This window comes from Chelonoidis abingdonii, chromosome 24 (assembly GCF_003597395.2).
Source record: "Chelonoidis abingdonii isolate Lonesome George chromosome 24, CheloAbing_2.0, whole genome shotgun sequence".
NCBI classification, from domain to species: Eukaryota; Metazoa; Chordata; order Testudines; family Testudinidae; genus Chelonoidis; species Chelonoidis abingdonii.
The window spans coordinates 14,386,944-14,409,836 of record NC_133792.1 but is presented as its reverse complement, the minus strand read 5'-3'; the positions used below and the strand labels follow the sequence as shown (position 1 = coordinate 14,409,836).

Here is a 22,893-nt window from a genome sequence, read left to right as displayed (position 1 = left end):
AAAGGGACACCTGGATTGTAACTATGCTTTGTGATTCCTCCTGTGACTGAGACAGTTGAAACAGGGGAAGCATTTCGATAGCATTATCCATCTGAGCAGCTCAAAGGGCTGTACAGATGTTAATTGAACTTCACATCAGCCCTACACAGTAAGTGCCACAGGCATGAGTAACCTCATTTCACCCATGGGGAAACAGAGGCACATGTCTAGGGTAAGTGAACTGACCCAAGCTGACATGGGTTCCAAGCTACAGCCCATTGGGTGTCTTTCCATTGCCTTAAGTGGATTGGGCCCATAACGAATAGTCATTTGTTAACCGGGAATTCAGCCCAGGAATCCTGCCTCCCGCTTCCCTGCTCTAATTGTGAGACCAAACTTCCTTCCTCCCCTGCATCTTAGTAGATTTTTATCCCGTTGTGGAAGGGAAAGCCAGCCACTTCCTCCCTCATTGGAAGGGCTTGCTTGTTAAATCACGAGAAATAAATTAGATTTAATTCTGAGCATTATGAAACCTGTGATCAAAAGGCAATTGGAAAGGGTGCGGGAGAGGGTTTCTCAGCTGCCTGCTGGCCCAGCCAGGCCACTACAACTAGGAAATTCATTTTATTAGGCCCTTGGATTAATAGTGAGCTAAGGATCCATTGCCTGGCTGGAGAGTCAAGAGCCCATTGAGACTGGACATTGAGAGCGAGATTTTTTTCAATGCTGCCGATGGGATTTAGACACCTAGGGTGGTGGGTTTGCCATTCATTTCAATGGAACCAGGATTTCACCTCCAGTTCCCAATCCCTTATTCCCTCAGTAGCTTTGTGACTCTTGCCCCAAAGGTCCATTGTCTAGCTGTGCCTGCTGTTCCCCTAGCTTCTACCCAGGATTTCAGGCCAGTACGTGCATGGTATGTATAGACCCAACTCCACTGCTCACCAGGCCTGCTCACAATCCCCAGCTCGGCGCTGTTGAGTAGCAGACTGCCATAGAGAGGAGTGCAAAGGGGGCTGTGACTGGCACATCAACCCAAACTTTGGTTGGTGGGAGAGGGATCAGCAGCAGGCTCCATCCTCTCCTCCACCCTGCAGGAGTGGCAGCAGAGCGACTCCACGCCAGCTATTGAGCTTGGAGATGGGGATTCCACCCCTTAGCCATGATATGTGCATCGCCAGGTACACATCTCTTTTACTCAGGCTGTGTGCTCTGTGCAGGGATTTGGCCCTAGATGGGAGCTTGCGCCATCTATTGTTTTGAGAGTGACTGTGATTCCTTTGGTGGGTGGCTGGGTCATCCTGGGGTGAGGTTAGGGATTTATCACCCGATAGGTTTTGGGTCGGCCCATTCAGAGGAAACCTGGATTTTCTGATCCCATAGTAGGAGAATTCAGTGGCAGGTGGAACTGCTGGACTTGTGATTCTTTGCCTTTGGTTGACACCAGGATGTTTGTACATGATTGGGATAGAGAGCTGAACTCTGGAAATCAGGTTGGGGAGAATGAATCGTGACATCTTCCCACTTTGCCTTGTCCTGTGCAGGAGGTGAACTGAGAGGAGAAGGGGTCAACAGGAGAGAGAGAAACTGAATTAGCTGAATCAAGACAGAAACTAGAAATGACCCTGGGAATGATAAGTACAAAACTTCAATCTTGCCCGATCCAACGTCCTTTTCATCAGAACTTCCAAGGCAGGTTCTGAAGGGACAGACCTTGATGGAGGGAGGGAGCTAATCCATCATCCATGTGTCCACCAAAATACCATTCCATCGTCTGACAAAGGTTATAAAACTAGCCACAGACACAGCCAGCCAGGTTATACACGTGTCCTCTCTGCCTCTATAGAAACTTAAAATGAAGCCCTGTGTGGGAGTCAATAGTAATACTAATAACTCCGTTAAAAACTCATGTAGCAGCCCGTGGAGAGCTGCGGGAACCTGCAAGCCTGGAAAGATCTGACAAAAAACCATTGACTCCCCAAACTCAGAATGCAACTCACCATCCGGCACAGTAACCCCCGCATTAAAGGGGCACTGTCAGGATAAAAACCAACCCTATTTATACATTTTAGAACTGCTTGAAATGTTCTCCATTTTTTCCCCATTGTAAATGGCTTTTTTTCCCCCCCAAATCAGAAATCTTAGTGAAAAATATTTTCAGCGAATCCCCCCCAAATGTTTTTAATTCCCCCCCCCACTGTTTTTTTCAGTGGCAAAATGGGAAAAGAAGAGAAAAAGGGGGCAAGGAAAAGAAAGGGGGGGCTGAGCCCCAAAAAACTATGAAATGATCTGAACCAAAATTTTTGTGACATATTTTGAATAAATAAATTTTCTTTTCAAAACCCACAAAGTGAACATTATTTTGAAATTTTCTCTTTACCGTTTTTGACCAATTCTAACTTATTTCCTCTTATCTGTGCTGTTTGCAGCACCTTCATCTCACTACATCTGAAAAAAGTTTTAAAAACCCAATGTATACAGCTAGTCAAAAACTTTCCACTGTTAACCTTTTATGATGAAAAATTGAATTTTTGACTAAAATATTTTTTTCCATGAAAAGCGTCTACTTTCTGTGGGGAAAAATTCAACTTTTTTTCAATAAACCAAAAACCTAAAGGATTTTCAGTTTTTTGATGAAAAATATAATTTTTCCATGGGATCCTCCTCCCCCACCAATTTTCCGACCATCTCCATCACTGTATTTTGCCTCCTTTTTGCTATTTACTACTTGCGCTTTGCTTGAAACTGGTTGGTTTCACTTCCTGTTTGTCATCAGTGTCACTTCTTGGTTCTCCAGTTGGGACAGGGGAAAGGCCTGAAATGCCCTTGACCCAGAAAACTCCAAGGAATAAAGTGTGTTGTTTCTTCTACTTTCCTTTTTAATTTCAGGCAGAGGACATGATTTCTGCTCCGCCACTTATCTCCTTATTCTTCCCTTTGTCTATGCTTTCTTTCCCTGCTCCCCACCTTCTCTCGTTGGTTTAAGATTATTTATTTTCCTGCACCAGGAGATGGGCTTGTTTGGAGAAAAGCATTCAAAATGGAAGATGGGATTTTAAACCTCTGTTGGAATTGTAGGTTGTCACTTTAATTGGTAAGGGGGTTGCCGTTCCTACTTGTGGGCTAGGGGGCTCTGTTTACAAGCAAGAGATCCCAATTAGTCTGGAGGCAGCGAGCCTACAGTAAGGTGGGGTGAATTGTGTCACTCTCTTTTAGAGAGCAGCCTGCTTTGTCTCTCTCTGGTTTGGGTTCTTGTGTGTTAACACGGTGAATTCTCAGAAATAATGTTATGTTACAACCTCCCAGCAAGAGTATTTCTGTTTTTATTTAACTGTGTGTGTGTGTGTGTTTTGAATGTAACAGAGGACGTTCTCCTTTAAAGGCTAAGTCCTGCCCAGAAGCAGGGTTGTGTCAATGAGGGGGTCTAATCGGTCTCTTAGCTTTAGAAGAGGTTTATTTAGACTTATTTAGACTGGTTAAAGACCCCATATACTGTCTCTACATATAAGTATGTGAAATATTATTGCTCTTATTGTCCTGGTTGTTGTTTATATTCACACTAATTTACATTTAAAAAATCACTCTAGCATCACTGGTCCCAGCTGCCATCTTGTATGTGTGTCTGTTCTTTTCTTCATTTACAGCTGCTTTACATACAACAAGAGCAAACTTTCCCATTTTGATGCCTAACTCTTCTCATTTGGGGCAGAAGCCAGAACTAGCACAATGGGGTCCTGCTCCAGGACTACTGCTCCAAAGCACTATGGTAATATAAAGAATAATAATGACAAACTTAGTAAATGAAGAAGGACCTGGCTTGAAATCAATCCGTTCTGGTGTCCAAGACTATGAGGGGGATGAAACAGTCTCAGTAAACCTCTGGGCTCTCCCATGAACTGGGGGTTGCACATGGGCTAGTCCTATCTGAGAAGGCTTTCTCTAGCCATGCTGTATGAATCGTCTCTTTTTTTTCTTGGGAGCTGGGACCTCCAGGTGCCTTTGAAAATCCTGCAGAGGGCAAATGTCTCTCCTGGGTGACCACATTTAACTTTGGTACAGCAAACCCTTGCAATGGAACAGCTCAACTTACAGAAATTTCTCTAGGAACCCTGATGAAATAGATCATTCCCAGAGGTTTGTAGCTTTAGCCAGTGAGAAACAAACGAACCAAACCAACTCTGAGGTTCACAATTTCCTCTCCATCCCCAAGAAACACCAAAAGTAACTGTACTGTTTGAAAAGGCATCAGTCAAGGCCTGCTGGCTAAAATTATCCTTCTGCTTTATCATCTTGAGAACATTAAAGGCTGTTGTTAACAGATGTTTTGCATTAGATGTTATTTGTTAGTCTAATGAAAGGAGGTGAACAAGCTTTCAAGACCTCAGAAGTTCTGTGTAAGGTTTTATATGAGAGATTATTGCATCGCTCTGGTAGAGAAAATAGCTCCTTGCCAATTAACTTGGCATTTCTTCCTTTGATTTTGTTGTATTCAATCATTTTGCATTGTAATTTTTGATCTAGTTAAATGTCCCATTTAATAAGTACTGCACAATGTGTATGCGTGTGCACAGCTGAACATCAACAAATAGATGGATACTTTTGGTAGTAGTTGGAGACTGAACTGGCTTGCTGTACCTGTGTTCTAGCAAGGAAGAAAGCAAATTACCCATAAAGCAAATGCTACATGTGAAGAGGGGAGTGGTGATGGCCATGCAGATGAGAAGCAAGAGATGGTGATGGCTGTTTGCCAAGAGCCACTTGGAGGAGAAGACATTGTCATTACATGAACGTCTATGGTGGTGGCTTTGGGATGCCATTGCTGGAGAATGAAGGGGGCGTGTGGCCAAGGATGAAGATGAATTTGCTGTGCTAGCTGTGGGAGGTGTAGTCCTGATATTCCAAGAACAAGGAAGAGGGGCAATGCCTGCATAGGGCTTTCTGCTGGCCAAAGGAATAACCCTTTGGGTCTCTCTGCAAGATCTCAAAGTGCTGTTAATCCTCACAGCAGCAGATAAGGTAGGGAATATCTCCTTATGGATGGGAGGAAACCAGGGACCAGAGAGGGGAAGCTACTTGCCCAAAATCACAAAGGGGATGGGTAGCAGAGTGCGGAATAGAATGCAGGGTACCGGAAGTCACCATAGCCATTCTGGGCATTGGGCCTTCCTGATTCCTCACAGCTGTGGCCTTTCTGTATGTATAAGGGGGTGGAGGGAAAGAGTTGTCATGGAGACACGATGCAGGTCTTAGTTCAATGTGTTCGTGTTCAGGACACATGGTGAGAATGGCGTTGCCACCATTGGGACCCACTGAATGATTCCATTCCAGAGACCTCATGTCCTGGAGGGGCCACAAGGGTGTTGGACTCTGAGCCTCAGGTCCTTCATGGAAATGCTCAGGGAGATTATTTCATTTTACTTTTAATGTTAATAAACTTGTTGCCACAGTCTGTGACGTCAGCCATCAAAACCGCATCTAGCAGAAGGAGCGATGGCCATAAAAAGAAATGAGACCTCATGTCGAGTGCCTGTTTCAGTTTAGGATGACAATAAAAGATAAGGTTATCATGCGAACCCTCTCCTGTCATCACACTGTCTCCTCTCCATAAGGGAAAGCATCCCAGATGTGCAGTGAGGGTGAGATTGGTTGCAAAGGGAGGACATGCTAGTAGGTTCACCTGGTCTGTATTTGGATTCTGAGTTCAGACATGGCTTAAGAGGCTAATCCTCAGTTTAAATGGCCTTGACACTTACATGGTTGGATGATTCCCCCCCCCCCTTTATGTTCAGCTTCTGATTAGTGAGTTTTAGCTCCCAATTTTTCCATCATCCAATTACCTAAATAGTCAGGTATGGCTGAAAGACTTCACTTCCATGGTGCCTTTCCTCAGAGAAGCTCAAATGCCTTCCCGAGATGCGTAAATATCATTTATCCCCATTTTACTGATAGAGACACTGAGGTAGGGAGAGGTGACGTTATTTGCCAAAGGTAACACAGTGAATCAGTGGGAGAACCAGCAATAGAAACCAGGAGGCCTGATCCCAGACCTGTGGTCCAACCATTAGAAAACATTAGGGCCCAATCCTGCAGACACTTACAGGGCATGATGCTTACTCCTGCATGGAGACTCGCTGACTTCAAGAGGACAACTCGTGCTAGTAAGGACTATGCCTGGCAGTAAGCGTTTGCAGGATCAGACCCCAGTTAGCAGTTTGGACATGTGGTGCTAAAGTATGTGCAATGGGAATTAGTTAGGAAACACATTTTATGACAATAATATCAGTTCAGGAAACTAAGGCTCAAATTCTGCTCTTCGTAAATCAGGTGTAAATCTGAAGTAACTTCACTGATATCAATGGCGTTGCTCCAGATTGACGCCAGTGTTGCAGAGATCAGAATTAGTCCCTCTGGATCAAACGTTGCCATCTCTCAGTCCCACATGGGTGCTGTTCTATACAGCACAGGGGAGGGCTAGTGAGAGAGGAATCTTTGCTCTGCAGATCCCAGCCAGCATGTGCTTCTCTCCCAACACAGAGACCCACATTGGTGGATGAGGTTTATGAGCAGATTGAGGAAATTGGCATGCCCGCTACATGTGGTCTGCGGGCTACACATCCTTAGCCCCAGATGTGGAGCTTGCTGCTACTCTTCATGGCCCTGAATCAACAAGGCACTTAAGCACATGCTTAAGTTTAAGCATGTGAATAGTTTAATTGAAGTCAGTCTATTCACACGCTTAAAGTTAGGCAGTTGCTTAAGAACCTTGCTGAATCAGGGCCTAGGTTTTGGTTAATTTGGCGGGGTGGGGTATGACGCTTACATGTTTTAATGACCATTTGCAAAGCACTGTCAGGGCACTATTGGTATTTATTTGTGCAGTTGTAACAGGCAGGAGCCCCGGCATGGGCCCAGAACCCCACTGCGCTAGGTGCTGTATGTACAAACAAAACAAAATGCTGGTCTCTTCCCCAAGCCACTTGTGCTTAACTGGGAAGGTTCAATGTCTGGCATTTGGGAAAGAATTTTAGGTTATAAAATGCTACAAATACAATCTGCCAAATATTAGAAAGCAAAAATTTATAACTCCTCCTACCCCACCTGTCTTCTTTTTTTAAGGCAATATTCCTTTGGAAGTGCTGCTTTGGTTTGGAAGAGATGCTGAAATTCTGCTTGTGCTTAGACGATTCCTGTCATTCCCAATGCTCAGGTGGAAATGCCATGTAAGTAAATAGGAAGGTCAATATTACAAGTAACTTGTATGTTAACATGGAAACTTTAAGGCCCTGATCCTAATCTTGCTGAAATCAATAGCAGCAGACCTCTTAACTACAGGGGAAAGGTCAGGACCCTAAAATAGCAGTTGTATACGTGATAAAATTGTGGGCCCATTGAATCCATTGCACAAACAAGGAATGCGGATCTGGACCCTGTGATCCTATATCCCTGATGTCAACACTGGGTGAAATCTTGGCCCTGATGAAGTCAATAGAAGTTTTGCCACTGACTTCAATATGGCCAGGATTTCACCCACTGACTTTGGCTAGACAGTGCATGGAAGTCAGGACTGCAGCCTGGAGCCATTCAGCGAAAGACCTGCGGGCCATTTTGTGCAAATCTCTGCTCCGGGCACAACAGCAATCCGCAGAGCAAACAAAACATTAGCTTGAACAAGGAAGGGATGCTAAATAATGCACAAAATATTCCAATGTCATTGCATAAATCAATGGCGCAGCCTCATCTGGAATACTGTGTTCTGTTCTGGCCACCCCATCTCAAAAAAGACATAGCAGAAAGAGAAGGGTGATGAAAAGGACCAGAGCCTCGGAGGGATTTCCAACTGAGAAGAGAGTGAAAGGAGTGAGGCCGTTTGGGGGGGATGAAGAAGAGGATTCCGAGGGAAGTCTGCAGAGTAATGACAGGTACAGAGAAGATACTTAGGTGTTCCTAGTCACCCGCCTGTGATTTACATGAGCAAGGGACAGATGAAGACGCTGAAAGGCAACACATTCAAACCCGATACCAAGTAATGTTTTTTTTACCTGGTTAGCCTGTGGAACTTATTGCCACAAGATCTCATTGGGCCTGAGAATGCAGAAGGATTATAAAAAGGGTTAGACTTTTACATGGATAATGAGAACAGCCCCAGCTACACTAGGCAGGATGTGAACCAACCAGTAACTGACGGGGATAAGAGTTAAGAAGAAACTTTCCTTATGGGCAGTTTATCCCAGAACTGCCCTCATCGGGGTTTATTGCCCCTTCCTCTGAAGTATCTTGTACTGGCCATTGTGGGGAACAGGACACTGGGTAGATGGGCCACTGGTCTGGTCTGATCTGATCTGATCTGGCAATTCTTATGCTCCCTGTGTTTATACAGCTCCCTCTGTATATCCTATGTTCCTTGTATTTCCATGTCTCCATTGAAAGAACCTATGGGGTGCCAGTGATGCATGGGAGGGGTCTATTGTAGCTTCATTTTCCCCAGTACTTTATGGGGGCAACAGTTTTGGTCTCTTCGCTTTCCCTTCTATTCATCTCCTTCTCTGCAACACCCCACTTTGGGCAACCTACGAATGTTAACAACATGTTGAGGCTGCAGAACAAGATTCTGGCAAGCAGACTGCTGCCGCGGCTTGCAAAATCTGAGCCCCATAGCCACCATCAGGCCACTACCAAAGGCATGCGGCATTGCTCTCATAGCAGCCTCTGGCCCCAAGTATGGAAAGGGGATGTACGATCTAGTGCTAACAGCAGGGTTGGAAGCCAGGGTTATCCTGGGTTTGAATCCGGCCTGGGCCTCTGCTTGCCTTGGTCTATCAGCCCACCTGTGAAATTGGGGAGGAGAGCAGGACTTTGGTGAACACCAGATTCCAACACCCCCTCCTCCCCTATGAATTGTAAGCTGTGAAAAACAACAGCAACCAGTCCTCTGATTAATAAGTGCTAGGTACCGGCTATTGCAGTGCTCTTAGCCCCAGCCCATCAGAAAGCCAGATGCAGCTAAACGGGGCCTGTGTTAACCAGCCAGGACTTTCCAAGATCAAGAGAGCGTGCCTGAGATTTTCAAAGAAGCCGGCCATTCTTCATCTTCCCTTTCCCCCAGTTCAACAGTTTCATTCCCCTCCCTGTGTGGTCGATAAATCCTTCTGCTTTCCTCCTGTGCGGACACTCGCACGAGGTGGATTGGTGGGAGTACGCGCTATCTCGGATTGGTTTTTCTAGCTTTCTCTTTGTAAAGCGCTTCTACATTCTATGCTACCCACATGTTCCTTATGCTGCTCTTGGCTCCCCTGGAGATAAGATGGGACAGACTGGAGGGGTAAAATCCATGGTTAACCCTTTACATTCCTGCTCTGGCAAGTGTCTGGGGCGTGTAAAATTGCACTGAATGAACATCCTATCACGCACATTAATGGGGAACATCTGAGCATATCAGTGGAGAGAGTTTTCCCGTTATAAGCTTTACTTAGATGTTAGTGAGCCCTTAAGGGGCTTAGGGATCCCTTAGGTTCAATGATGAGGCCCTGATCAGAAGAAACAAAGGCAGTTGACAGCTGGAAAAGTGACTTTTGTTTCTGTCCTGCACTGGTTGGTTGATTAAAAAGGCTTTTCTGACTCTCTGGTCCTCTTCAGTTTTCTGATATGAGCATGCAGGAAATGTAACATTACATGGGTTCATTAGCCGCAGAGCTACCAAGCAAGTCACAAAAAGGGGCAACATTAAACTTGGAAATCCAGCTCACTCCCCCATAGCACTAATTGATTACAGATGCCCCTCAGCTCAGGGGGGAACTAGTCCGTCTTACCTGAATCCCCCTACGCGGTCTCCCCAAACGAAGCCCCCTGAGAGATCCTGATTTATTTCTGTATATCTCTTTGCAATTTCCTATTATCTCCCCCACCACACCCACCCACATTATACACCAGGCAAACAGGACGGTGCGGTGGAAGTTGGGGTGGGAACTAATCACTGGCGTCTCACAGGATCCGAATAAAACCTTCTGTGGTGCTCTCAATCTGCGAGAGCCTGCGACTGATTTATAGCTGCTGAAATCAAACCCTCCCTGTCCGTTTCTTGTAATCAGATCGGGAGAAGAATTACACATTTTACATTCAAGGGGGAAATTTATTTGCTTTTTTTAAAAAAAATTGTCTTATGCGCGTTTAGAAACAAAAACTGGGATTTAGATTTTTTTTTTTTGAACACGCAGGGGGGAGGAAAATTGGAAAGGATAAAATAATTCTACATGGCAGGGAAGTTTAATTATTCCCTTTTCTATGTAGGTTTATTTCAGTGGCAGTGGTTATCTGTTATATGATTGTATGTTATCTGTCCAGTGGGGAGAAAATTTCAGCACTGATATTATTTATTTGCTGTAGTTTACCGTGCATTAAAAATGAAGCATCCAAACCCTCTACTGGTGTCCATCTGCCTTGCTCCAGTCAGGCCAAATGACCTCAGCGGAGGATGTGGCCCAAACTTCTAATTTCTGCATGTGCTTGATTTATTTTAATACTCCTAATTCATACTTCAAAGTTTGACTTAGGGGGACCAAGACACGGCTTTTTTTGTGGCTGCCTCTTTGCAATGTTGTCTTCTGTTTGTAAATCTTTTTTTTTAAGGGTCATCTCCTAAGATCTTTCCTCTGTTCCCACTCCGGCAAGCTCCTGCTCCCATAAGACGTCAGTTTCCATAAGTAAGATGTGAGCAAAACTGGAGTAAGGACTCTAGGAAACGGTTCCTTGGCAATAAAGGAACAATCTGGGCCAAATAACAAACTGATGTAACTCAGCATAGCTCCATGGAGCTACTTCGATTTATGCCAGCTGAGGACGTATGAATCTGCAATTTCAGGAAAGCGACAGAAAGATTGTTAAGTGCAGGACTTCAGCTCAGTCCCTGCTAACACTCCTCTGCTAATTTTTTATTTGTTGCTATTATTTTATATTTATTTGGAGCTATGGAGGCACATTTTTATCTCTTTCTCCCATAAAACCCCAGAGCATCACAAAGGGCCGGGTGTGTTTCTAAAGGATCTGCTCTAGGAATTATTTTGGGGAAGTTCTCCGGCCTGCGTTTTATGGCAGGTCAGGCTAGATAATCACAAAGGTTCCTTCTGGCCTAGCTTCACAAAGGTGTCTGGATGCTTTAGGAGCGGGCTTCCTGTTTAAAAGGCTGAGGACCCAGGGAATATTATAAAGAAGTTGGCTAGGAATGGAATCACGGGGGCCTGACTGTGGCGGCCGTCGAACAAGTCTATTGCTCTCGGCTTTCCCAGGCTTCCCATGTGCAACACAGACCCAGAATGAACTCCATGGCAGGACGAAAACCAGTGAAGGAGGCCGCTGGAAGTGAGGAGGTATTCAGTCCTTTAACATGTACATAACTTTTCCTCCTATCGAAAGGCTTAATCCTGCAGCCCTGGCACACACGAGCGAGTAGAGCCGTCCCCGGGACTTCAGCGGAACAACTTGCACGCGTCAGGTCATCTTGCCCAAGTAAGGGCTGCAGGACTGGGCCATCGCTTTCGTGCAGGACCGTGTGGAACTGATGGGGTCTGAAATAAAACGGGCGGCTTTGCAATCAGTCCCAGTTAAGAGGGGTGCTTGGGAGTGGCCTCGCATGGCAGCCTGCCTCTGACCTCTCACTGAGGGGTCGCTGGTTGAACCAACCAGGCCTCTGATGGACAGAAGTGCAGAGTGGAGCTAGGTGGAGGTGATGAGGGTCTCTTCATCTGCTGCATCGGATGGTTCACTACAGTGGCACTTTTAACTTGCAACTCCTCTGGTGCTGGTCTGGGACCAACACTTCCCAGTAATTCCCTTCCCTACGTGCAGCGACTTTGAAAAGGCTTTGAAGGGCCCTCTGTTTTCTCTAGCAATCAGTTACATCAGCCTTGATGCTCGCCGGTGCCGTACTTCCTAGAGGAACCCTCCAGAGTAACATGCTGACAGCAACAGAGTTGCTGTGAACATGTTTATACATCAAAAAAGCTGATCCCTCCCCCCCCCCACAAAAAAAAAGGAAGAGGAAGTAATAATAGTTTTAAAAAATAAACCCAATGTGCTCTGCTCGAATCAGATGCACTGCTGCTGAGCTCAGTGTGCCACAGTGGAAAGGTTTAATTAATGAGCTGTAGACACTGTCGTGATCTGATAAACTGATAACATTGCCCGAGTTCTCCCAGTCTTGAGCTGTGGAATGAGAAATCTCAGTGTTTCCAGGTAATTTTTTTTTTTTTTTGCAAATCTGCCTAAGTGATTTAGGATCCTCTTAAAAGTCACTGTGATACCTAAGTCTCAGTGAAAAATCAATGGGACTTAAGGTTCCTAAGTCATGTAGGTGCTTGTGAAAATGTTGCCGTCTGTCTCATCGGTAGAAATGGCTAGTGTCATTTAAACTAGCCCGGTGGGCCTAGACAGCTATTAATCCTTACAAAACGGGCATTTTCCAGCCTTCCAGTCAAATACCTATTTAGGGATGTGTGTTACAATACAGCAAAGTTTATCTATGTACATCTTTTCCCCAGCATCCCTTTTTCTTTTGCTCTGCAATCCATTGAGGGCACTATATGTTATCATCACATGGGTAGCATTCAAGATTATGATAATGAAGGGATCCCTTCAGCAAGCCCTTACTCACATGCTTAGTTCCACTGTCGTCCACTCCCACAAGGACTGTTTCCAAAAGGGTTTTTCGGGATTTAGCCCTAATTCTCAATCCATGTCTCTTGGGCATTGTTTAGAGTGGGGGAATACTGACGTAGGGACTGTAATGTTCTACCCATTTTGGATAGAAACACCACATTGATGGGTTCCACTTGTTGTGATTTAGCAATTTGCTGCTTTTAAAATTGTTTATTTTCCCGCGTATCAAATATTTTATTGATGAAACCCAGTGTAATTTGGCAGCAAAAACGGGATTATTATTTGATCAATATTTTTTTCCTGCAAAGTAATCTTGCAGGAAGTGATTTGATAGTATTTTCCCTCCTCATTCTGCAGACGTTTACTATAACCAGAATTGCATTCTGTATACTGCATTGCTTAGAAACTTTGCGATTGCTACTTTGTTTTGCTGGAAAGCAGATGACGTTTCTTTGCGAAAGGAGCTTCCCACAGTATTTTAATCTCGACTCATCAGAAAAAATTGCTTTGAAAAAGTTTTGTAATGTGTGTTCCAAAGGAAATTGACTTGGTTGGCTTTCCCATAATCACTGTATTTTCTTTCCTTTGGCATCTATCTATCTATCTATCTATCATATTTCTAAGGCACCGATTATGTTGGTATCTTAAACACAATACAAAATCAAGAAGTATCAGAGTCTACATTCAAAAATTATGTGTCCATTCCCTGTGATTTGTGAATTTAAGTGCTGGAGGTTTTCTGTTGCAGATGGTGTGTGTATATATGCTCCTTCTGAAGGAGAGTGTCTTTCCCCCTCTCTGATTCAGTAACAATAACAGATAAGACTAGCCTCAAAAATAAGAGAGAGACAGAGAGAAACCTGCATGGTTTTGGTCTTTCCTTTTTCAGAGAGATCCGCGCAGAACTGTAGCTGATTTGCTTTCCAGATTCTCTCTCAAAATTTACTAGAAATCAGTAGGAAGAACTTTAAAAAAAAATGTACTAATATTTTTTTCCTGGGGGGGGGGCAATAACCAATATCCTGCAAACCCCCAAGAATCTTTCCAGTGCTTTTGCATCAACTGGCAAACATATTAGTCATTTTCTAGATGCAATAGCTAGTCCAATTTCCTGGCAAGAATGATGCTGTGAAAAAGAGACTGTACATGGAGAGACTAATGATAAGGAATGAGATTAAGCGGCTTCTCTGTTGCATTCAGACAGATGCTAGTCACTCGACAAGATGCCGCTACCAGACTGAAAACAAGAAAAATGCTCGTTCTGCCTTCGTTTTAGTGCATTGGCTCTTTGGAGTGTGCTTCTTACGGGTGTTTACAAGTGCTCTGCTCCACTTGTTCAAGGGGTCTCTCTTCATTTTCTTTATGAGTTTAGAAGGAGCTGGGATGCCTACATCTCAGTTTGCCTTCGGCGGAGAGGAAAAAGTGCCTATTGAAGCTCAGATTAAAAACCTAAGCCAAATTATTTTCCTTACTTAAAAAAAAAAAAAAAAAGAGGGGCGGGGAGTAATTTTTGATCCATAAATTTAGGATGGGTAGAGACCTATTGTGAATTTTCCAAAGAGAGATCAAATAATTGATCTTTTTGGGTTACCCAAGTTATTGGACAGCTAGGAACAAAACTTGAGTGTTTATGGCATTAAAAAATACTTCTGGCTCTTTGAAGTTTGCTGTATTTGGTTTGGACCTGCGATATTATTGCAGCAGACCCAGCAAAATATCAATATACTATTCTACCTTCGTGACTTTAGAAGCTTGCTTGCAAACCTCACACAGCGCTCAATTTTAAACCAGAGGCCGGATTCTGCCCCTCTGACTTACATTGAGCAGTGCCCTGCTGTGTGAATGGTCCAATGGATCTCATTGCTGTGATTTGTGGAGCAAGGGACTGCTTAATCTGAGTGAAGAGGGGCAAAATCTAGCCCTTTAAAAATCAAAGACATGCTGGTTTAATTTTATTTTTTAAATAAAGATGGGCACTTGCTCTAGCCAGAATTGTTTGGTATTATCTGTTCTGGAAAATAAAAGAATGGTCCAGATTGTCAAGAGTGACTAGTGATTTTTGGATATCCAGCTCAAGACACCTAAACGCAGCCTGACTGTCAGAAACGCTGAGCCCTCGCTCTCTGGAAATTGGGCGACATTCAGATGCCTTGAGTTAGGGACCCCAAAACTGAGGCACTCAAAATTCCTAGTTATTTTTGAACATCTTGGTCAGGGGAGATTTTGCCTCTAGCATTTCCTGCCTGAGTGGAATGAGTTTCTTTCAATCAACTAGTCCCTTTGCTGCGCTGGTGCATTTAAAGTCAGAGTATTCAGACCACAAGGTCTGTTCACAGGTCTGTTAATGGAACTCCCAAATAGAACCAGCAAATCATGCTGCCCAAACCCTGTGCATCAACAGAGCTCTCCCTGACCACTGATGCTCTTCCTCTGCCCCTTACTCACTCCCAGGCACTTTTATGTCTCCCATGCTCTTCTCCCAGCCCTCAGACCTGCAGCTCCAACCAGCCACCAGCCCAGTCTCACATATCTATGCCCACTGGAGCCAGGCTTGATCTGGCCTTTATTTGGTGCCAGTGGCCCACCAACAACTCTCTTTCTGTCACAGTTTGTAAAGGGCAACCAGTTTCCCTCTCTCATCCACAATCAGTATAGAGACGCCGGCCATCCATTTAGGAGTGTGGGGGGGGGAAGGGGAAGGTGTCCCATTCTTATCCCCACCCGCAGCACAAATGTCTTGGCTGAGTCCAATCACGTAAGTTTCAAAATTAGCTGGAGAAATAAGTTAAAACCAGGGCTGGGGGCCTGCGTTCCATCCCAGCTGACACTCAGGGTCTGACCCTATGAAATCAGGTGCTCAGAAGCTTGGTTCAGTCACTGTTGATACCCTGGATTGGTGCCCTCCACTCAGTGCTTAATTTGTAGTGAAAGAGGTGCTGGGGCTCAAGCAATATTTTGACATTCATAACTGATGTGCCAAGCCCAGGGGTGCCGGGGCTCGAAACTGCCAAGCCCAGAGGTGCCGGGGCTCTGAACTGCCAGGGCCAGGGGTGCCGGGGCTCAGAACTGCCAGGCCTGGGGTGCCCCCTGGCACTAAGTAGCACTGTCCCCTCCCTTCTCAGTTGTGTCCCATCCCAGCTGCTGCTCAGCTGGTGCCTCTAAGGGATGCTCAGATTCTGCCCCCCATTATACTGGTCTCATCCCCCCCACTCCGGCTATTTCTGGGGGCTCCGCTCGCTGCCCCAGCAGTGACCCTGCCCCCCCCAGCTATTTCTGGGGGCTCCGCTCGCTGCCCCAGCAGTGACCCTGCCCCTCCAGCTATTTCGGGCTTCCGCTCCTGCCCAGCAGTGACCTGCCCATTTTCGAGGGGGGTTCCCTCCCTGCCCCAGCATGACCCACGGCCGAGACTTCACTGTCCTGGGGCCGCCTCGGCTGCCGCTGCTGCCGCGGAGGCTCCTCAGCCCTTGGCGTCCGTCCCCTCGCCTCCCGCGCGGGCTCCTTGCGCCCGTTCATCCGGCCGCCATTCATCCAGGTCAGGAGGTGGCTGACACTGAAGTTTTTCCTGCCCTGCGGGTTGTCAGGCGCTCCGGGATCGCCCGGGGCTGGGGCCGAACTGCCTGTCCAGCCGAAGGCTGCCGCGCTGTCCATGGTCGCTCCGGCGCCTCCCCGCCCCCCGCGCCCCCGGCCCCGAAGCGGCCAGCAGCCACCCTGCCCAGGCAGCCAACCCCTCGCTCTCCCTCCCCGGTCCGAGCGCGGTCCGCCTGTTGGCTCGAGTTCCTGGGGAAGGAAAAAAAAAAGAAAACCCAAACTTTCCTTCCCTTTCGCTCTGAGTGGTAGAGAAACGTGGCCACACAACGCCCCTTCCTTTGAACTGAGCGCGAACAGCCCCCTGTCCGCCCCACTTGTCTCCCCCTCTTTCTGTGCAGAGATTTTTTTTTAAAAGAGAGAGAAAACCACTTCGCTTTTCCTCTTACCCTGCAAGCATTTCCCCCCCCTGTCCTGTGCCTGAGAAGTTAAGTGCTTCATAATCAATAAGTGTAATGAATGTTTTCCAGCAGAGCTTCGACAGGAAAGGCTTTTCCATGTACAGACTACGGAGAAATCTGACCCATGGTTGGCATAAGGACACCATAAAGTCAACTCAGCCGCACACAAATGTACCCCTCCCTTCCATATATACAACATCACACACGCCTAAATCTCTGCATAGCCCCCACTGCCTCCCTAGCCTCAGATCAAGGTCACTTCTCTTGGGAAAACACCAGCTCTCAGCCTTAACGAGATAATTATGCCTGTACCCACAGTTAGAAAACTATAGGCTGCTTCCCTAGGATTTGTGTAAGGAGCCTCCCTAATGAAAAGCAGAGGCCAACAGAGAAAGGAAAATGAGTTTTTCCTCTCTCAATATAAATAAAAAAAAGAAGAAAGAAGCAAGCTTTTGAAAAGTAGGTAGGGGCTTTTATTAGTGTCTGGTGAGGGCTGCAGTCAGACCAAAACAAGGGGAGATCAGTTTTTTTTTTTTCTTTCTTTTGATGTATCTGTGCCTATCCAGATTCTTCCTTAGTGCTGTGGATGAGCTTGTTTTTGAAGGCACATGTGTGTACAGCTATGTGACCTGTATTGGCGATCCAAACTCCTAGCTCATAAAAATCTACTCCTGAACTCTTAACATGTCCTAAAATATCCCAGCTAGGGAGCTCACTGACTGAATCAAGTTAAAATATATAGCAAGTTTCACTTGTGAATTCTGTTTTTCGGTGACAGACATGCCTATTTTAAAACAAGAACAAGGATGGCAGTTCAGAGGCTGTTTTTTAAAGCTTCCAAAACAGGACTCCAGCCTTGTTCATTAGTATTAAATGTTGCCAGTTCTGATCTTCTTAGCCCTGGTATGAACTGGAAGTAACGTCACTGAAGTCAGCAGATAGACTCCAGATTTAGATGGGTATACCTGAAATCAGAGCATGGATCCCTCTGAATTGGAGTTATGCGATTTGGGCTGATAAAGAAGCCAATCAAAACTTTTCTTTTTTCAAAATATGCTGTTGCATGAATTTAGAGATGGGCTGTCAACCTGAGAGTCTCTGACCAAAGGACAGGTAAATCATGAGACGAAGCACGACAGGTTTCCCATCATGCTCTGTCACCAATCAGCTCCTCAACTGAACTGCAGGGTCCAGATCTATGGATGAGAGTTGAGTGTGGTCTCCTGGGCTTGTATAATCTGACTCCCACAAAGAATTTAGCTCAGTTAATATCCTCTGTGACCTAATCCTCATCTCCACGTGCTAGTGTCACAAAGAGTAAATTATGTCTTCAAAAGGGTAATGAGCAGGAGTGGATGGAGTCTGAAGGAGTAAAGACCTTGCTGTCATATAAATGTCTGTAAAGTACTAAAGGATAAATTGAGAGCAAGACAGGATGCAGAAACGAGAAACAGGCCCAGGGTAAACCCCTGAATCAGACCTCCTTTGATTCTTAGATGGTTTGGAATCTAATCTCTTGGTCTGAGCCCTTTGGCTCCGGTTTTTATCCAAATCCAGGAAGGGCCTGTTTTGTCATTCTGATGCTGGTGAAATCTCATGAGAACAGCTGGTGAGATAGCATCACCACCAAATCCGAACTTAAAAGCCTTATGCTGACTTGACCTCGTCCCTGAATCAGAGCCTAAATCAAATCTAAATTTGGACCATGCTGGCCCATCTTTGGTATAAACAAAATGCTTGTACGGCTTACAACATTTTTCAGTTTTCCTAGAGGAGTCAGCAGCTGGAGCCAGGAATGCTGTCCTTATGAAGAGTCGCCCGGCTCAGATTTGGATTCAAACTTCCTCAAGGTTTGCAGATACTGGAGCTGAGGTTTTGGGTTGGACCCATTTCTGTGCTTAGCCTTGTGTGTTGGGTGGGAAAGGATTGTGTTTCTGGTAGTACCAGAGAAACAGGGGTGGGTGGCTTCCGGATGGAATGGATAGCATCTCTTCCATGTCCAGTTTGAATTAATCCAAAAGCTCGATGTGAAACATCACATCTGGCCTGGTTTCCACCAGGAACCATAAAGAAGGCCTGAAACTGGGCCCAGAGTGGCTCATCAGCAAACTCTCCAGCAGTTTACATTTTTTGAAGTACTTTAATAAGATTCATGAATTAATACTTCCCAACAGAGCAGGTCGGATAAGAAAACAAACATGGTGCCTTTTTTTTCAAATGTTTCTGCCTTTTTTTTTTTTTTTGAGTTACGGAAGTTTGAAATTCATTGTATTTTGACCAACTCTATAGCTGGCTAAAAATGGAGGGGGGGAAATTTCATCAAAATGTTCCCCTGCCTATTTTGTATTGATTGAATTTTCAAAATGTTGTTCAAATTTCAAGCAGCTCTGCACACAAAACCAATCCTCTTGGGAGGTAGGTGAGGATTATCACCCCCATTTTAAAGATGGGGGAACTGAGGTTCAGAGTAAAAGACCTTCTGTTCTAGTCATTGTCCTTAGGCACAAAGGGGTTGAGTCCCAAGGGTTGCCCTGACAGTATCTTAATCATGGAATATCAGGTTTGGAAGGGACCTCAGGAAGTCATCTAGTCCAACCCCCTACACAGGATCATTGGTACTTTTCAAAGGTTGTATTTTCATAGAATATCAGGGTTGGCAGGGACCGCAGAAGGTCATCTATTCTAACCCTCTGCTGAAAGTAGGACCAGTCCCCAGACAGATTGTTGCCCCAGAACCCTAAATGGCCCCCTCAAGGATTGAGCTCACAATCTTGGGTTTAGCAGGCCAATGCTCAAACCACTGAGCTATAACCTCATTGGCATCATCAAGGTAAGAGCCTTCAAACACCTGGCTCCCAGCTCCAAACGCAGTTCACTAAGCCATGCTGCCATTTGGCAAATGTAAACCAAGTTTTGCTTGGTTTCAGGTTTTGCTACCAGAGGTTTGCCCAGCTGTGTTTGTTCCCTCTTGTCAATTTCTGACTTGGATGAACTCTTCCCAGGGAACGATCAAGACAGAGATTACTGGGATTAATCCTGAAGCACACCAGACTCGATTTTTCTCACGATAGTCGATCAAGCAACGGCCTGGCAGATATTTTGGCAGCTGTGGCTAGAAATATATCTTTAAAAGAAGATTGGGTTTGCCCAAGAATCTGCTTGCCGCGTCCATTATTATACACCAGGGAGGTCATAAACTCTGTCAGACCGATCTGACTCAATTATGTCTTGCAGTTACTGTAAGTTACAATTAAATTCTAGAAGTATCAGACCAAGCTGTGAACACTGAAGGATTAACAGGGCTGCCCAGTGCTACCCCTCTCTGCTTGGTGGATGGAGATCTACCTCCCACAGCTGGACAGTGGACAGCACTGCTGGGCACCTTGCACAACACACTATTGTAGGGCATCAGAGGCAACACAACAGGACTAGTGGAAAGCTAGTAGCTTAATACTGGCAACTAGGGTTCAGGGGCTGGTATCTGCTGGTTAGGGATTGAGCGTTTGTGGCTAGAGGATAGGTCCTGAAGGCTAGGGACTGGCCTCTGACCTTCCCACAAGCCTTCTAATTGCTCAAACCCAGAGGCCTTCTTTTAGCTGGGTAACATCTTGCTGTGATTATGTTGTGGAGCGCTGGAGATCTGCAAGGGCTATTCATTTTCAGGCCATGGGGGAGGGGGTGGGGGAGGCTGAATGGTTTAGCCTTGTCTCCCTCCTACCCTATTTAATCGGGTTTATAATTATCATCAGCATCATTGTTATTATTTAGACCCTAGTCTTGAACCCAGGCCAGCCTGTTTCTTTCAGAGGAGAGTTTTGCTCAGTTCAGAGTGTTAAATAATGAAACGGAGGGATTAATCGGCAGTGAAACCCCCTTGGGCTCGCACTTCCTCAGCCCCTGTGATTGCTGATATTTTTTTGGGTGAAATACGACCTTTTTTATGATCAAAGGGGATCAGAGTTCCAAAGGAAAGAAAAAAAGGCAGCGAGTTTTCTTTTTCCCAATCCTAGCGGTCTGGTAAAGTTTCTTTAGACATGCAAAGATTTACACACCTTTCTGCAGGGTGCCTGAAATTACCCTCCAACTCTTTACACATTTCCAGGAGCAGAGCAAGAACAGTAAGTCATTGAGAAATTAACTGGCCTTTCAATAATATCCCCTGTCGGCCTTTCAGAAGGGGAATGGCTAATGACTTTTTTGAAGCAGAGGTCAGGGTTTGCTTTTTTTAAATAAAACAATCTATATTAATGCAATTTCCTTTTCAGCTGTAGTATTTTTTTTAAAGCATCATTTTTCCCCCTCCAGCCATACGATGCATCTAGAGTTAGAGACATCTATGTAAAAACACCTATCTCCTTGCTTTGCTGGCTCCTCCGGATGGGACCCTAATGTTTTTTTTAAATTTTCATTTGTTTTAAGTGATCAAAACCAGATCTCAGCGGGGTCCCAATTCAGCAATCCACCCTTCATCCTTGTTCAGCAACGCATTTAAGCACGTGATCATTGGGGCTTTAGCGCATGCTTAAAGTTAAGCATGTATGTTTTGCTTAATAGCTTAAAGCATGTGATTAAATGAGTTGTGGTATAAATGTGGCATATTTCCATTTGAAGTCAATGGAGCAATGCAATTTACCTCTACTACAGATCTGGCCCATTGTATGGTCAATGTTTGCGAAGGCTGCGGTTTGAAATCCTTTGGATGGACTTTTCGTTGCCATGTCCTGTTTCCTTCAGTTTTTTTTTTAAACCTTTCTTTTTATTTTATTTTATTTTAGTAATCTCATTGAATGTCCTCAGGTTTTCTTTCAGATTATTTATTTATTATGTAGTGCCTTCCAGCACAAAGGAACCTAATATGTTTTACAAACACAGTCCTCTTCCTCATCCCTGAAATACAGCTGCCTCTGGGGTGGAACGCCACAGCAGTTCAGTAGCAACGCTACACAACACTTTAGGTTTGGAAGGTAGCTTGCACTTACTGGGTCGGTGCTTCTCTAGCACTCTCACATGCTGCAGTGATGAGAATGGCATCAGCATCTCGCTAGAACTAACACCAGCTGAGATGTGACCCATATTTTCTGTCTGAAACTGCAGAGGAAGTTTACAGGGCATAGGCAGAATGCAATTACCTGGGTTCACAGGGGTATTCAGTGTTTTACTAGTGTAGTGTTTACCTTGCATCAGTACTGGACTACTCTGTCCATAATACCCCATAAGAATTTCTCCACCTTTTAAATCTGCATCTTCCTTGAAACCTTCCTGCACTCTTTAACAGCTCTCATGCAAATCCTGGCTCCTCTTCTCCCTGAGCAGCAAAACCTGTCTTTGCAGTCAAGCTTTACACATCCAATGAAGTGGGTATTCACCCACGAAAGCTCATGCTCCAATACATCTGTTAGTCTATAAGGTGCCACAGGACTCTTTGCTGCTTTTACAGATCCAGACTAACACAGCTCCCCCTCTGAATCTTTACGCTGTGATAATTCCTAGCCATGTACACTTTTGACCTTTCTGTTTCATTTGCTGGGCTCTCTCCCCCTTTACGCTTGTAGAGATGATCCAAGAGGTCAAACCAATAAATTTTCCTTATTTACCCTACAAGTTAGGAAGCCATTTACAACACGCGTGTCTCCTGACTCGCAACTGATTTCAAAACATCAGGCACTGAAGCTGTAGCTCCAGAGAGGGAATCTCAGCTAGAAGTTTATCTAGTTTCACCGCTTGCAACAAAAGCAGAATATTGCTATTCTCCATGTGTGTGTCATTAAGGACCCGATCCAGCAAAACACTTAGACACATGGTTAACTTTAAGCACAAGAGTGGTCCAGTTGCAGCCAAGGGACCTCATGTGTTAAAATGCTTTGCTGGATTAGAGCCAAAGTCTTACCTTCCCCTTGGTTTTTATCCAGGCACAACTCCCATTGGCTTCAAACAAGGATTATTTGCCTGAATAAGGATTACAGTCTTCAGGCTCTAGAATATCTGCCTAAGCTTTCGGACTCCTACCAGCAATTCCTGAGCACCTACCAGAATTATCAGCGCCACAGTGTGGAAGAGCCACATATGGTCTAGCTGAGCGTAGAAGGCACCTGATATCACAGCAGAGGAGCTGGTGGTGGTGTGTATCCCGTCGCCTTGCAGGTTCACTGCAGCGCAGGGTCCAGAACGTTACAGAGCCTCTGGGTGTCGGTGGTATTGTTTGGGTTTGGGTGGTGTTTCCACCTCCTCCGCAGCACGGTTCTCAGCTCTCGTGAGCTGTGAGGAAATCAGAAGGAAATGG

At 45.2% G+C, this 22,893-nt stretch overlaps 1 protein-coding gene across 1 annotated transcript in view; it reads right to left on the bottom strand.

The window, feature by feature from the left end:
* PRRX2 (paired related homeobox 2) overlaps positions 1-16,275 on the bottom strand; it is a 69,820-nt gene extending 53,545 nt beyond the window's left edge. Inside the window, exon 1 of the mRNA XM_075060697.1 lies at positions 16,023-16,275. Coding sequence (XP_074916798.1) covers positions 16,023-16,275 — 253 coding nt within the window. The remainder of the gene's footprint in view (positions 1-16,022) is intronic.
* Positions 16,276-22,893: the final 6,618 nt, after the last annotated feature.